Source organism: Plasmodium berghei, assembly GCF_900002375.2.
Source record: "Plasmodium berghei ANKA genome assembly, chromosome: 12".
Taxonomy (NCBI): domain Eukaryota; phylum Apicomplexa; class Aconoidasida; order Haemosporida; family Plasmodiidae; genus Plasmodium; species Plasmodium berghei.
Genome location: NC_036170.2, coordinates 401,645 through 419,110, shown reverse-complemented (window position 1 = coordinate 419,110; position 17,466 = coordinate 401,645). Strand labels below are relative to the sequence as shown.

At 22.7% G+C, this 17,466-nt stretch overlaps 5 protein-coding genes across 5 annotated transcripts; 3 read left to right on the top strand and 2 right to left on the bottom strand.

Moving 5' to 3' along the window:
* Positions 1 to 931: 931 nt before the first annotated feature.
* On the top strand, positions 932 to 2,178 carry PBANKA_1211300 (autophagy-related protein 18, putative; the record flags this gene model as incomplete). Its single annotated transcript, XM_034566167.1, has 2 exons — positions 932 to 1,061; positions 1,166 to 2,178. The coding sequence occupies 2 exons, from the start codon at positions 932 to 934 to the stop codon at positions 2,176 to 2,178; spliced, it is 1,143 nt and encodes a 380-aa protein (XP_034422791.1).
* Positions 2,179 to 3,082: 904 nt separating this feature from the next.
* On the bottom strand, positions 3,083 to 5,347 carry PBANKA_1211200 (conserved Plasmodium protein, unknown function; the record flags this gene model as incomplete). The annotated part of the gene is made up of 1 exon (XM_034566166.1): positions 3,083 to 5,347. One exon carries the CDS (start codon positions 5,345 to 5,347, stop codon positions 3,083 to 3,085), a length of 2,265 nt encoding a protein of 754 aa, XP_034422790.1.
* An 845-nt stretch (positions 5,348 to 6,192) lies between these two features.
* PBANKA_1211100 (NLI interacting factor-like phosphatase) lies at positions 6,193 to 10,313 on the bottom strand (the record flags this gene model as incomplete). The annotated part of the gene is made up of 3 exons (XM_034566165.1): positions 6,193 to 6,283; positions 6,433 to 6,634; positions 6,815 to 10,313. The coding sequence occupies 3 exons, from the start codon at positions 10,311 to 10,313 to the stop codon at positions 6,193 to 6,195; spliced, it is 3,792 nt and encodes a 1,263-aa protein (XP_034422789.1).
* Positions 10,314 to 11,990: 1,677 nt separating this feature from the next.
* Positions 11,991 to 13,625, top strand: PBANKA_1211000 (GMP synthase [glutamine-hydrolyzing], putative; the record flags this gene model as incomplete). The annotated part of the gene is made up of 1 exon (XM_034566164.1): positions 11,991 to 13,625. One exon carries the CDS (start codon positions 11,991 to 11,993, stop codon positions 13,623 to 13,625), a length of 1,635 nt encoding a protein of 544 aa, XP_034422788.1.
* Positions 13,626 to 15,602: 1,977 nt separating this feature from the next.
* Positions 15,603 to 17,384, top strand: PBANKA_1210900 (phosphoglucomutase, putative; the record flags this gene model as incomplete). Its single annotated transcript, XM_034566162.1, has 1 exon — positions 15,603 to 17,384. One exon carries the CDS (start codon positions 15,603 to 15,605, stop codon positions 17,382 to 17,384), a length of 1,782 nt encoding a protein of 593 aa, XP_034422787.1.
* Positions 17,385 to 17,466: the final 82 nt, after the last annotated feature.

Genomic DNA, 17,466 nt, shown 5'->3' with positions numbered 1-17,466 from the left:
TTCACTTAACCCGCTAAAATTGGCTTTAGGACGAGTTTAATTTCTACGTTTTAAAATGCTTATATAATAAAATATAGGAAATGTAATAATAAAAAAATAAAATAAATAGTAATTAAAATAAATAAATATTTATATAATAATTTATAGCATTTCATTATTATGTCATTTTATATTTTTTAATTAATGATATATATAACTTTTTCCATTTATAATAATTTATATATTTTACTGTTAGTTTCTTTCATTATTTTATGGTATTAATGTCAATATATATTATAATATATTTTACATGGAAATTTCTTCATTTTTTTTCTTATTCTTACAAGTCCAGTAAATATATATATATATATATATTATAGTATTTTTTTTATCATAATAAAATACATTAATATGAATAAGGATATATTTATTATAATTAATGTTTATAAGTATATGATTTTTTAAGTATATGATTATTTTTCATGTAATATATGTAGTTATATTTGTACTACAATATTAACTGTTCTAAGAAATTATTTTACTAGAACTCCCATTTTAAACTTTTAAATAAATATATACATATGCACATGCATACTGTAAATATATATAATTAGTTTTTGTTTCATCATTTAACTTAGTAATTGAAATATATTCTTTTAATTCTTTGTGAGGTGATTAATTTTTTTATTTTTTAGATGGGCATAAAATAATAATGACAGTATATATTTTATATTAAAAAAAGGGAATATATGAGCATGTGTATATATGCTTACATATACGTCTACATAATATATATATACGTATGCAGCTGATACGCATATATGTATTTATATACACGTGTAGGCACCATTCAGCAACCTTGTTCTATAATAACAGAAATATTGTGTCAATCCCCTTATTTATTTTTGCTTTTTTGTAATTGTTCCCAATTTATATACAAAGAAAAAATAAAATGGTATCATTAAGATTAGATAATAATAGATATATAGCTTTTAATCAAGATTATGGCTGTTTGTGTATGGCCAACGAAAAGGGATTTAAGATTTACAATACAAATCCTTTCACTCAAACGTATAGTAGAGGTAATAGCATTACATGTGTAAATATTGGTTTGAATATTTATATGATATATGACGACGCCACACTCAAACATTGTTATTTTATTTTATTTTATTTTATATTTTAGATTTAACTGATCGGAATAAAAATGGGTTATACATAGCAGAAATGCTTTATCGTTGCAATATTTTAGCAATAACTGGAAACAAAAATGATAGAAAAGGAAAGTGGGCAAAAAATGTTTTAATAATATGGGATGATAGACAAATGAGAGAAATAGCAAAATTGACATTTTCATCAAACATTATCGGTGTGAGATTATTAAGAGAAATAATTGTGGTCATTTTAGAATATAAATTATGTATATACAGGTTAAAAGATATAATATTATTAGAAACCCTGAATACAACAAAAAATCCATCAGGATTATGTTGCTTATCAAATATTGATAAAAATATTATTATTGCATATTTGTCACCTATAAAAGGTCGAGTTAATATTCATATATTTGAAAAAAATGCTAGTGAAAATGTTCATGAAGAACTCCCTTATATAAATTTTAAAACCGATTTAAGTATATATGCTCATGATAATCCAATTGGATGTATAAATTTAAGTAATGATGGAAAACTATTAGTAACCGCTTCTACAAAGGGAACAATTATAAGATTATTTAATACTTTCGATGGAAGTTTATTAAACGAATTTAGAAGAGGTACTAAAAATGCAAAAATATTATCCTTAAATATCAGTAATGATAATAATTGGCTGTGTTTAACTTCAAATAGAAATACTGTACATGTATTTTCTATATATAAAAGAAATCGACCCCCAAGAAAAGTAGATATAATATCTAAAGGAAAAAATATATCTTCACATGTTATGCTAAATTATGAAAAAGAATCAAAAAATAAAAAATCATCTATTAAATGTTTATTACCTTGTCATCCGTACTTAAATAGCGATTGGAGTTTTTCATCATATAAAATCCCTGGGAAAAAAATATCATCAATTTGTGCATTTGTAAGTGACCAAAATTGTATTATTGTTATATGTTCAAATGGACTTATTTATAAATTGAGATTTAATGAGCATGTAGGAGGAGAAATGCTTAAAATATCTTCCCATAGCTTTGATTAAAAATTTATATATTATTATTTAATAGAAGAGCCGCATTCGATTTTTTATATAACTACTACTTCCGCAGAAACAATATAACTTGTACAGTTTTATAAGTTTATAAAATACATACACATGTATATTTTACGCACGTTTTGTCACAACACATATATCTATACTTGATAGGCATATTATATTTTCGATTACATATTTATTTGAGTTTGCTGTTTCGGCGCGCACATTCACAATATATATTTGTATTTGTTGTGAAAGATAACATAATTAATTAGTTTATTAATGACGTGGATATATGTGATATTTTATGAATAATATAAATATCTTTTTTACATATGGAATACATAGGTATGTATATACACACATGTATGGTTTCTTATATATATAATAATTTTTTTGTTTCACTATTTTTAAAGTACATATTATATTTATAAAGATACTGCATGGAATGTGATTCGTTTTATTGCTTCCAATGTACGAAAAAAAAATTAATCATACAAGCATGTATATATGCATAATACATATCTACCTTAATCACATTATATTAAGGACCTTTTTTTCTTATCTATATTTTTTGCATAATTTATTTGTGCATTTTATATATTCATTAGTTGAAATTTTAAAATATATGTTGTAACGTGTCTTTGATGAATTTATATGTTGTATTTTCATTTTTTTTTTCCTTTGGATTTTTAATGTTTATTATTATATTTTTTTTTATGCCCACTATTAAATATTTTATTCATAAGTGGAAGTTTTAAACAGTTATATTAACACTTTTGTTAAAAAAGTAATTTTAAAGTTACAAAGCTTATGTAATAGTTGTATGCATATTTTAGTCATATATGTATGCATATACAAAGTGTATCGATAAAAGAAAGAATGTATATATTAAAATTCGTTACCTTTTTTATTTTCCCGAAATAATGTTAATTAAACTTGAAGCATTTTGGTCATTCCGTGAATTAAGAGTAATTTTATCACAAAGTACTTCTGTGTATATATTATTTATAATATCGTCATTTAGAGAAATTGATTTTAAATTTTGATATATTTTGAGCATATCTTTAATATCATATTTATTCAGTAAAAATATAGAATAATGGTAAATTTTATAAAAAATATTTTTATAATAAATATAAAATTCTTCAAGTTGTTTGCTATCATATCTATTATTCAAAGAATTTTTATTTGTATTTATTAACGATATATTATTAACATTTATTTCGAATTCCTTCAATAGCAAGTTGAAAATATAATCAGGTTTTATTAAATTATTTATTTTGTGGTCTATATTTATATTATGTGAACAGTTATGGTTATTAATATTGTTATTTTGATCTATATTTTTATTAGCACTTTCCTCTTGGTTTTTCAAATTGAAGTCCATTTTTTCTAATTTATAATTATTATTCATTTCATTTTCATAATTATATAATTCGTTTTCAAAAGATGTCTCCACTTTTTTGTGAGTATTAGGATTGATGCCCGAGTTGGTATTAAGTTCGTTGATGCTGTGTGAAAAATAATTTTCTTTTTCTGATATTATATTTATTTTTTCAGAATATATTTGTGAAATATTAACTTTATTTTTAATTATTCTTTTTAGGAATATATTGTATTTATTTAAATAATTAATATCTTGCATAGTCTTTTCCTTAAACTTAAAAATATTATACATGATAAAAAAAATTATCATAATATATTTATATCCAACTAAACAATAAACAATATTTACAACATCACAATTAATTCGTGAATTTATTAGACTAAGTATATAAATATTTACATATTCAATTAAATAATTATTAAAATGTGTATTCATAGACACACCGATAGTATATGGTATAATTAAAAATTCTTTCGAGTCAATTTTTGAAAATGTATTTATAAATTTTTTTTTTTTTTTTCGTTGATTATTATTTGCATAATTATATTTTTTATTTTCTTCAAATGCATTATTATCTGACACAAGTTTATGATTTGTCTTAATATTTTCTATTTCTTCAATAAGCTTATTCGATATTTTTTCTATTAAATTCATATCGAACTTTTTGTATTTTCCTAGATAAAAGAATAATAATTTTAAATTATAAAAATCAAATAGGTTGCTTTTTTCGTTAAAATAATTTAGTACTTTATTTAGTATAAATGTAAACATGTCATTTAATTTGTAAAAGTTGTTTATATATTCAATTAAAAATTCTTCGTCGCCTTCTTTTACACTTTTTGCATTTGAATGTATATATGACGAGTTCGATACCTCGTTTTTTTTAGAATTTTCTTCTGTATACATATTATTTGAACAACCACTGTTTTCTATAGTGCCACATTTAATAGGGAATTTTTTTTCAAGCACTTTTATTTGATCCGAATGCTGGCATTGGAGGTTTAAGTCAATTGATAGACCATCAGATGAGAATGGTATTTCGTTTATTTGTTTTTCTCTTTTTTTATTTGAATAGTTATTTGCCTTTATAATAGAATGTAATAAGATGTCTATATTTTCTGCTTGGTCATATTTAGCTATATAATTGTATATATTCGTATATATTATATTTTTATAACCATTATTATCGAAATTTATATTATACCTATGCTCCTTAACAAATCGTTGAACAACTTTGAGATTAAAGTATTCCTTGTTGTTATAAAGAATAGACTGTATATTTTTTTTACATATGTTTTGAAAATGATATAAATATTGCGTAATATTTATTAGCTCCTTAAAATTACAATTAACATATCCTCTTAAGTTTGAAAAATCTATAGTATTATTTATTAATATACTAAATAAATTACAAATAATATCTATCCTTAAATAATTTAATTTGTATAAACATTGATATATATCATGTATTAATGTGGATGTTAATAAATTTTTATTCTTTTCAATTTCATTTAGTAAGTTATTAAAATAAATAATTTTATTCTTATCTATTAATACGTCATATGCTTCGTAGTTATATTTATTTTTTTTTGTGAATTTTATTATATCCTGAACAAATGCGGGGATTTGATTATATTTTACATGTTTCTTATTAAAGTTACTATTATCGTTATTATTCTTGCTCGTTTTTGATAAATTTATTTTTTCCTTTTTTAAATAAGAAGGTAGTCTTTTGCTAACGATTAATAATGGGTCTACTTTCCTTCTTATCCTGCTTAGCCTCATAATGTTATTTATTTTTTGGAAAATTTAATAATATGAACATTTACATCTTTACGGCCTTATTTGCTTCATAATACTTATCGAAAATATGTTTATATTTTCCTTATGTAAGATAAATGTAGCTCTTTCTCTTACCTTTCTGTTTATAGCAGTTTTATAATTGAGCTATAAATGTACACATAAACATGGGAGCATCTGGTCATTTCACATTAATATTATTTTACTTTTTTTATTTTGGCTATATTTTCCCCTACATTATATGCATAAATATATAATTCATTGAAATATTCATGCTCTATATTTTTAATAAATAGTTTTGAAAAAAATTTAAAAACATGTTTAGTTGTGGTTCATGGTTTACTTAGCAAAGAAAGAAAAAAAATAATTAAAATAATAAAAATGATATAAATATTTAAAATAATAAAAATCAATAATTAACGAATTGATAAGCATATATATAAATGTATGTGAAATAATAAATAAATTCATAAATATATTATATATATATATATATATATATATAGAAATAATTAATAAAAGGAAAATTATATCCTTCATACGTATATACTCATGTATGAAGCATATATAGGCATGTTTAATCCTTTTATTTCAATATAGAACAAAAAAAAGAGAAAAAAAATAAACATACTTTTTACATAATTATTTACGAATAATGTGGTGAAAATGTTGTAGAATATAAGAAAGGAAACTAATCCCCAATATATATATATTCTTATATATATACACACTATGGTCAAAATAGATGTCGAAAATAATCAAACATTTTGAATTAAATAGCTCAAAGGGCAGGTAAATGTTATCTTAAAAATAAATCAAAATTATATTTTTTAATTTTTTTCTTCATATTCAAGGACATCCCAGAAATTTCTGTATGGCTGTTTCCATGTGTTCATGTCATAATATTTTGCATCAGGAAATCTATCATAAAAAATAGATAACAAAAAATGCATGAGCAGAAATATAAAAATATCTCCATAGAAATTAATCAATATTATGTGACAAAAGTTACATTATGTATAAGTTGGTAATATACACATTAGTAAAAAACATTTTTTTGAAATAATTACTTCCAAGTATATAAAGCTCTTTCAATTAGCATTAAATTTGAGCACTTTATTTTTTCTGCATTTTCAGTGTTTAATGGGTTATTTATTGTCAACATGTGGTTATAATTGTTATTATTTATAATCCCTCCAAATTTAAAAATGTTGTCTATAAAATCGCTTCTTTGGATGTCATCAGGTAAATGGGATATGTTAAACGTACAATCTGAGGTGCGGAATAAAAAATAATGTCATGCATATATGTGGATTTTATGAAGATAAGAAGGTAATACTTATATATACAAGGGTGTATTCCTTTTCTATTAATGAACAATTTTAAGGCTTAAGAAAAAATAATACATATGATAATATATAGTAAATATAAATATATATAATTTGTGATTACTGTTTAAAATTTTTTTTCGGAATTCCCTTAATATGGTTTTAACTATTGGATATCGTAAAAAATAATTATATATTTTTGAGTCTTCATTTTTTTCATTTATTTTATTTGCTTTAAATTCATCAAAGAGTTTATAAAACACATAATGTATTTCGTCTAGTATAGTTACTAAATAATATAATTGTTTATCATTATCCTGAAAATTATTTTCCTTTAAATTTTTTGGAATAAAAAAAGTTTCATAATATTCGTTGATATATCTCTCATGTTTGTCGCTATAGTTTAATTTTTTATTTGATATGTTTGCACAGCTTTTATTTGCATTATTGTTTTCATTTGAATATTCTAAATTAGTTTTTTTTTTCTTATTTGCATTTTGAAATTCTATTAAATCTTCCCCATAAAATTTTCTACCTTTTCTTGATTTTGGAATTTGTTCTTCATGATTATTATTCATTTCGTTGATATCTGGCCCATCATATTTTTTCTCTCCCTCAAACACATCACTACTATTGTTTGTTTTTTCCTTTTTTATTTTAAACTGAGAAGGAATTTCTGGTACCATGCAATCTGCAATTTTTTTTTCAGGTTCTTGTGACTCTTTTTTAATTTGGTAATTGTTATTAAAATCGCGCTCCTTAAAATAATTGTCTAAAAAATGTGTTACATAATTTTCATATTTTTTAAATGTTTTTTCAGATATAAATTTAAAAATCATTTCATCTTCTGGAGATATATTTTTTAATTTCGATTGTAAATAATTAGATTGATTAATATTATTTGGCATATTTTGTTCATCATATAAAAGTGCATGTTTAGTTGTATATATTTTTGATACATTATCGTTTTTATTTATATCATTACTGTTATTTATTTTATTATTATTTTTTTTTTTATTGAAATCGTTATTTAGTATATCATCATTTAGAAAAAACATATCTTCATCATCATCTAAATTCAAATCCAAATCATCATTTTCATCTTTATTATAAAATTGAACTAAATTATCAGCTAATATATTTTGTTCATTCGATATGTTTGTATTATTATTTAATGGCTTAGTGGATTCAGAATAATGTACCATGTCTATATTATTTTCATCATTAGGTTTATTTAAAAAGGAATTATCTTGATCTAGATAGAAAATTAAATTGTTATTTTGTATTTCAGGCATACCCTCACTTCCTGAAATACCTTCTAAACAGCTGGCATCTTTCTCTGATGATGGAAATATGTCATTACTATTATCGTTGCTATTATTACTAGCCTGTTCAATATCACTTGCATTTGTTTGAATATTTAAAATGGGTTCATTATAATTTTTTATTTGGTCACTATATGCGGTATCAAGAGGATATGAATAATTAACTAGTTCGTGATCAGTTACCAAGTTTATTTTATTCGAATTATGCGATTTACTTTTTAAATTTGAATCATTTTCATTATCTGTTTCGAATTCCTTTTCCAAATCTATAAGCATCTCGTTAGAATTTTTATCATCACCTTCATCAAAGTTTATACTTAGTGTATTATCGATAATATTATTGATTCCCTTAGATATGTTATCTTTGTTTTCTTCGGAAGGGTTTCCATTTTCTATAGTATTTTCATTTTTTATTATATTTGAATTATTAACAAATATCGTATTGTTCATATTTCCATGAGGCATCCCCATTTGTATACCTATGGGGCCCAAATAAGGAATAAATAAATTTTGTGTATATATATGATTTGTCACAATGTTGTTTAAATATTTTTTTTTGATTTCTTCATATTCATTGCATTTAAAATTAATAAATCGATAAATATCTGTTGAAAAGTTTAAATATGATTGAGCCATAGAAAAAAATTTTGTTAAAAAATATATTTTTTTTTTTATATCTCCTAAAAATTGAATTTCAGGAAAATAATTATATGCATGAACTTTAATACACGAATTTGCTTCTTTCCAAATATACTCACTATCATCAACACAAATAGATATACTTCGATATGTTGGAAGAATTCGATTTAAATGTTTCATTCCATTTGTACAATCTTTTCTTGAAAATATTCTATTACCAAAAAATTTTTTCAATGGATCTAATAAAAATAAGCATGATTTAGCATGCTCTATTGTTCCCATTGTATATAAATATATTTCATATTTTTGATTCATTTTTTGTAAAAATTCAATTACACCTGGTCTTAATTTGTAATATATGGTATATAATCCTTTGTCGTATTTTACAGTTGTTTTTAACACTGATGATTCGAATTTTTTTATTTTTGCTTTTATGGCTTCATCATTTAAATCTTCATAATGTATATATTTTCCATTGTATTTTAATAAATTTAACGTATTAATTTTAGCTAAAAAGCTAAGATACTCTTCATAGCTCACTTTTATATCATGATAAACATCATTTTCTAGTTTATTGTTTTTTTTTTTGTTTGTATTAAAAAAAAATGTTAGCATTTCAGAATTTATTTCATCTTTTTGTATTCCCTGATTTAGAATATTATCGAATTTTCTATAATAATCTTTATCATTGTTTAATGGAGCATCCTCTGTTTTAATATTTGTTTCTTCATTTTCAGGATGATTATTATTATTATCACTAGGTCGGTTCCCATCTCTTGAGTGATTACATATTTGCGCAAAATCATCATCATCAAAATCAGTCGTTATATTTATTACATCTTTCTCAATATGAACAGAATGAATATAAAAAGAAGCTTGCAATAATGTATTGTCTAAATCTAAAACTAAACATAATTTTTTATTATTTATAATATTTTGTACTCTCTCCTTTTCTAGATCAATAGCTTTATCTGTATTTATAAATAATTTTTTTTCATTTGTTATAAATCCAGGTGATAAAAAATATTTTTCATTTTTATTTTTATTTTTATTCATTTCTTCTTGATTCATAAAGCAATTTGCACATAATCCTGAAAATATTATTTCATGTTTACATTCCTCATCATTAATTTCACATAATAATTCATTAGGGTTGTCAACATATACATATTCATCTTTTTGAGGGCTTATATTATTTTTTAAAATATTTATTCTACCACTATTATTACATCGTAAGAATATATGATTACTCTCTTTAATATCACGAGTGTTTCTACTATTTAGTATAAAATTTATGACATTATTTTGGTTATTTACAATTTTCTGATAATTTGGGTCATTTTTAGTATTTTCGCTACATATTTCATTTTCCATGTTTTTCACATTTTCATCATTTAAATTGCCTATACCGTTAATACATTTATTTGCATTATTCTGTTCATATGTACTGTGATCATAATTATGCTGATTGGTATTTTGTGAATTATTACTATTATTGTTTATTAACTCATCATTTTGAACATTTATATCCTCATTTTTAACCTCAATAATAAAAGCAATTATTTGGTTTGAACTAACCATAGAATTATCATCTACAGCCCATTTTAGCTTACATGGTAGCGTTATATTTTTTGGTAGATATACTTTGTTTGTGTCCATTAATATTACAATTGAAAAAAATGGTAAAAAAAAAAAAAATTTACTAAAAAAAATGAACTCAAACGATAATATATCTTCTAAAATATTTCATAGTTCTTTTTTAATAATATGCTCAATGTGCTTATATAAAGGTTTATTCTACAAGGGTTTTCTTATATATATTGTAAAAAAAAAAAAAGAAATAAAAATAAAATATTCAAATAACGAAAAACAGATAATGGATGTGCTAGGGCGGGGAAATATTAAAAAAAGTAGTTAGGGAATAAAATACGGAATTAGAAAAATAAAGCATAAATCAATGAAATGGAACACCAACGATCGCTTTTCTTTATACTATATATTTATACATATGCTTATAATAATGCGTATATGGATACTCGCATGCATACACATACACATTGTGGTTAATGCATAACATATAAATTTTTAAAAAATAATGTTTTAGATATTTAGAAGAAAATTCCCAAATGTAATGGGTTGCATACCATTATTTTGTTTATCATTATTTTTCCAAATTTTGCTATTTTATTATTTGGTGGTTATATTATTATATATGCATTATTTATACATTTTTTTATGTATAAATATATATATATCTAATTATATTTCTACTTTACCTGTATTATTATATTGGCAATTTATAAATAAATATTTTTGATATTATGTAATTCAATTATTTTATTTTTGCTATCACTACAAAACAATTTATAATTGTGCTACTACAAATATATAAAAGGTGTTCCAAAAAAAAATTAAGCATACAAATTTACCTTTTTTTTGCGCGTTTTTTTTAAATATAATTATTTATAATTTTTTAAAATATGTCGAATGTTGCATTTTATATTAATCACAGAAAAAAGGGAATAAATAGACTAAATAGTTCCTTAATTAGATCTTATATTTCAGGAAAATACATATTTGTGAACTGAATGTATATATACATGCATAATTATAAATAAAATTGTGCATAAACAGCGGAAAAAATATTCCTCCTCTGTATGGTAGTATTGGAATTGCTATCATTTTGCTCTTTATTATTTATTGATTAATTTTTTATTCGTAATTATTCAAACTTTATATATTAATGAAGTTTTTTTAATTCCATCATTTAAAAGCACAACGTTAACTTTTTAAATCGATTAAAATAATTAAAAATAATTTAAATAATTTAAATTTTGCTTTAATTAAATACCTTCATATGTAAAATATATATAGGATTATAATTAAAATATATTCTTTTGCCATTTGGGATTTTTTAATTTTTTCGATTTTTTACTTGTAAGAATTTTAAATAAATTAAGTAATTGCTTAATGTTATAAAAACTTGAGATATCAATGTGCAGTTAGATAGGAATTAGTGTCTATATGACAAGTCATGCTCAGCATATATATATGGACATGAGTTTACTTAAAACATTTATAAAATAATTTATTATTATAATAATGATTATTAAACAAATGTAAAATAACGAAATAAAAGAATAATAAAAAAAAAATTAATAAATTAGGCAAAAAATAGTTAAATTATAATAATCATATTTGATATGTATATAATAAAGCAATTGTAGATATAATTAAAACAAATATACAGAAACACAAAAATAAAAAATACACATATCCATATATATATACAAAAGTAAAACTATTTCCCCTTATTTTTATACTTAATATATAAAAATGGAAGGAGACAACTATGATATTATATTAGTTTTAAACTTTGGATCTCAGTATTTTCATTTAATCGTCAAGCGATTGAATAATATAAAAATATACAGTGAAACAAAAGATTATAATGTTGATTTAAAAGATATTAAAAATCTAAATATAAAGGGAGTTATACTTTCAGGAAGTCCACATTCAGTTAATGCAAAAAATGGCCCTCATATAAAAAAAGAAGTATTAAATTATTTTATAGAAAATAAAATTCCTATATTTGGTATATGTTACGGTATGCAAGAAATAGCTTTCCATATGAATGGACAAGTTGGTAAATCGAAAAATTCTGAACATGGAAGTACTGAAGTAACATTAATATCAAATGACTATAAAGACAATGAATTATATAAGAATTATAAATTATTAGAAAAGGATTCTAATTGTTTGTTATTTGATGATATAAAAAATACGAATAATATGAATGTATGGATGAATCATACAGAAGAGGTAATTGAAATTCCAGAAAATTATTATTTGGTAAATTCAAGTGAAAATTGTTTTATTTGTGCATTTTATAATAAAGAAAATAACATATATGGTGTTCAATATCATCCAGAAGTATATGAAACAGCAGATGGAGATCAAATGTTTTATAATTTTGCATATAAAATATGTAAATGCACTAAAACATTTGACCCTATAAAGTATCATGAAGTTGAATTTAATAATATTAAAAAGCATGCGCACGATCATTATGTAATTGCTGCTATGTCAGGAGGAATTGATAGCACAGTTGCTGCTGCAATGACACATAAAATATTTAAAGATCGTTTTTATGGAATTTTTATAGATAATGGATTATTACGAAAAAATGAAGGAGAAAAAGTTTATAAATTTATAAAAAGTACATTTCCAGACATGAATATAACAAAAATTGATGCCTCTGAAAATTTCTTAAATCAATTAAAAGGTGTTACAGATCCAGAACAAAAAAGGAAAATAATCGGAAAATTATTCATAGAAGAATTTGAAAAAGCAGTATATAGTATGGATATAGACATTGAAAAAACATATTTATTACAAGGAACATTATATCCTGATATTATAGAAAGTAAATGCTCGAAAAATTTATCAGATACTATTAAAACCCATCATAATGTAGGAGGGTTACCAAAAAATTTAAAGTTCAAATTATTTGAACCATTTAAATTTTTATTTAAAGATGATGTTAAAAAATTATCACAAGAATTAAACTTACCCAAAGAATTAACAAATAGACATCCATTCCCTGGACCTGGTTTAGCAATACGTGTTATTGGAGAAATTGATAAACATAAATTAGACATTTTAAGAGAAGTAGATGATATATTTATAAATTCTTTAAAAGAATATAATCTATATGATGATATAGGGCAAGCATTTGCCGTCATATTTTCGTCAAAATCAGTAGGAGTAAGAGGAGATGCACGATCCTATGATCATATTTGTGCACTAAGGGCCGTAAAAACAACATCATTTATGACAGCAAGTTATTATAAAATCCCACATGATATTTTAGAAAAAATAACTACTCGTATATTGAGTAACGTCAAGGGGGTTAACAGAATACTTTATGACATTTCTTCTAAACCTCCATCCACAATTGAATTTGAGTAAAAAAATAATATAAAAATATCAACAGAGTGATGAAAAAATTAACATATGATAGTAAAAATTATTTGAACTTTTAATAAGCTTAGCTACATATAAACGCAATTTTAACCATAAAATTGGTAAATGAGAAATGATAGGAAAAAAGCGAACAAAAAAATAAGAAATAGAATGATTGCCTATTCGCCGTTATTTTTTTCGATAAATATGTTAATATATAATTTTTTCTTTTATGCTTTAAAAATTTAAATGTTTTTTATTCATTTTATTATTTTTTTCTGGAAAATAACATATTCGATTAACGTAATACATAAAAATGTCTATACATACCCATACGAATGTAAATATAAAATTGTGTGTTACATATATTTAAAGTTATATATTTATATATATTTTATTTATTAATTGTTATGATAACAATGCATAAGAAAATGAACAAATTTTAAATAATATATTAAACAGTTTTATTAATTGATATAATTAATATCCCCATAAGTTTAATGGGCGCATAAAAAGCAAGGCGCTTAAGTATTTTTATTTATGTAAACAAAATAGTAAGCCTAATTAAATTGGAATAAAGTGGAGTATATAAAAACTATTTTACACATTTATTTACAATATTGTTTGTGTAATATTTGAATAGTAGTTTTTAGCAATTTAACGTCAACATTTTAATTGGAATTATTTTAATAGTTAAACTATTCACATTTCTTTAGTTTGTTGGATTTGTATAAATGTCAATTGTATTAAATAATAGTCCATGTTACATGACAAATTTAGCGTTATAACGTTTAATTAATTTCAGAGCATTTGGAAGTTCATTATAATTCATAAAAAATACTATAAGGGTCAAAATGACCTTTGTCATATTATTTATCACATTTTGTAATTAGTGTACATACATATTTATTAATGGTTATATATGTACTTAGTGCATTTTTTTATATTAACATTCAAAATTATATAATATAGTTATAATATTTTTTAAATATGAGATCTAAAAATAGCATGCCTACAGGGGACTCAAGAGATCAATACTTATTTATATATACTTTTATGTAATTTAATTTTTAATTTAAAAAAAAATAAAAACGGGAAAAAATTATTTATGTTGCTTTAATTATATATATGCAATATATTTAATGCATAGCTATTTAAAATTAATAATTTATTTTGAGAAGCTTATGGCCATTCAAACTGCAACTACTACATGTAAAAATATTTTCCGCCATAATATTGTAGTTTTGTATATTAATGGGATTATTATCTATTATTTTACATACATATAATATGTATCTGTGTTTATATACTATAAAATAAAACATATGTAAATATACTTTATACGTTTTTGTCTATCTTTATTATTTATATAAATACGTAGTTATTTGATTTATTTGCGCCCATCATTATTTTTTTATTTAAATTCATATTTTTTTTGTATTTACATCAAAATTTTTTTTAGTTATCCAAATATTATTTATTTACATTCATTTATCCACTATCTAACATTATTTATTCGTTTTTTTATAATTACATATTTTTTCCTACACTAATATCTTTGTTTTAGAGACATATGCGTTTAATAATTTAATATTATTTCGTTTTATTGTATTTTTTACTTTTATTTTATGTAATTTTTTTACATAATTAATATAAAAAACATAATATTAGCATGTGCTTACATATTATTATATACACTATTTGAATAAAACTCGTAATTTTAATTATATATAGGGCGCCTTCCTATTTTAATTTTTTCGAGATTTTAATTGTAATAATTTTGATTCGTCTGTAACATTAAAAATAATTAAAACCAGAATAAATAAACGACAATCTTCATAGCAAAAACAACTACTCACATTTATATTATATTATATTATATTATATTATATTATATTATATTATATTATATTATATTATATTATATATATAGCTAGCTATATAAGAACCTATATTTACACCGATATAACAAAACCGCGCAAAATGAATAAGATCAAAAGTCCAGAATTGCTTAAGAGTATTGAGCTATGGAACTTATTTTCGAAACCAAAGTATTTGTCCGATCAAACCGAAGAAGTAATAAATAATTACAATGAGGAAGAATTAAATAAATTATTTCTAAAAAGGCTGAATTTTGGAACTGCTGGTTTAAGAGGTAAAATGGGTGTCGGGTTCAATGCAATGAATGTGGTCACAATAATTCAAACAACCCAAGGTTTATGTGAATATTTAATAAATAAATATGGAATAAATTTATGTAAAAATCGAGGAATAATATTTGGTTTTGATGGAAGGCATAATTCAGAATCTTTTTCTCATGTTGCAGCATCTGTATGTTTATCAAAAGGTTTTAGGGTTTATTTATTCGGCCAAACAGTTGCTACCCCTATTTTATGTTATTCAAGTTTTAAAAAAAATTGCTTATGTGGAGTTATGATAACAGCTTCTCATAACCCTAAGCTAGATAATGGATACAAATTATATGGTGAAAATGGGGCACAGCTAATTTCCCCAGTTGATAAAAATATATATAATTGCATATTAGATAATTTAAAGCCATGGAATGATATATATGAATATTTAAATGAAGATTTTTATTTAAAAGATAAGTCACTAGTTGAAGATATATATCATGAGATGTATGATTTGTTTACATCTGATTTAAAAAGTGAATTTAATTTTAGCTATTGTAGAAATTCACGTACAAAGTTAGTTATTGTTTATTCGCCTATGCATGGTGTAGGTAGAAAGTTTGTTCAAGGGATTATGCAAATCGTTGGATATAATAATTTACTGACTGTACCTCAACAAGCATTACCAGATGCAGATTTTCCAACTGTTACTTTTCCAAACCCAGAAGAAAAAGGTGCATTAAATTTATCAATCGAATTAGCTGATTTAGTTAATAGTCCATTAGTAGTTGCTAATGATCCAGATGCAGATAGATTTGCTTGCGCCGAAAAATATAATAATAAATGGAAGATATTTTCAGGCGATGAATTAGGAATAATATTTGCATATTTTATTATGAAACAATATGAGAAAAAAAATATAGATAAATCAAAGCATGTCTTTTTATGTACTATTGTTTGTTCGAGGATGTTAAAAACGTTATGCCAAAAATATGGGTATATGTATGATGAAACCTTAACAGGTTTTAAATGGTTAATTAATAAAGCTATAGAATATAATGACAATAATTATAATACATTATATTGTTATGAAGAAGCTTTAGGACACGCATTGACAAAACACGTTAGAGATAAGTGTGGTATATCTGCTTTAGCTTATTGGGTAGAGATAGCTGTATATTTATATGAAAATAATTTAACATTTCACCAATGCTTAGAAAATATTAGAAAAGAAATAGGATATTTTGTAAGCAATAATGGATATTATACTGTCCTTGATTCAAATGATGTCGCTAGCATATTTGATGAATTTAGATCTAATGGAAATTATAAACAACATTTAGCTTCATATAAAATTTTGCATATTAGGGATCTAACTACAGGCTATGATTCACAGACATCTGATAAAAAATCATTAATCGCTCCAACACCAGATTCACAAAATATTACACTTTATTTTGAAAATACAGCTATACTTACTATAAGAGCAAGTGGAACAGAACCCAAAATAAAATGGTATGGTGAAATATCTAGAGAAACTTATGAGCAAGCAAAGAATGATATAGACAAATTAGTAGATGAGGTTATGCCAGTATTTATGCAGCCAGATAAATACAACGTTAAAAGATGTTAGGTTTTCAGAATCTATCAAATTGTTTATGTACGTTTTACTATGGACTGTATGACTATTTTAAACATATATACACATTGCTACT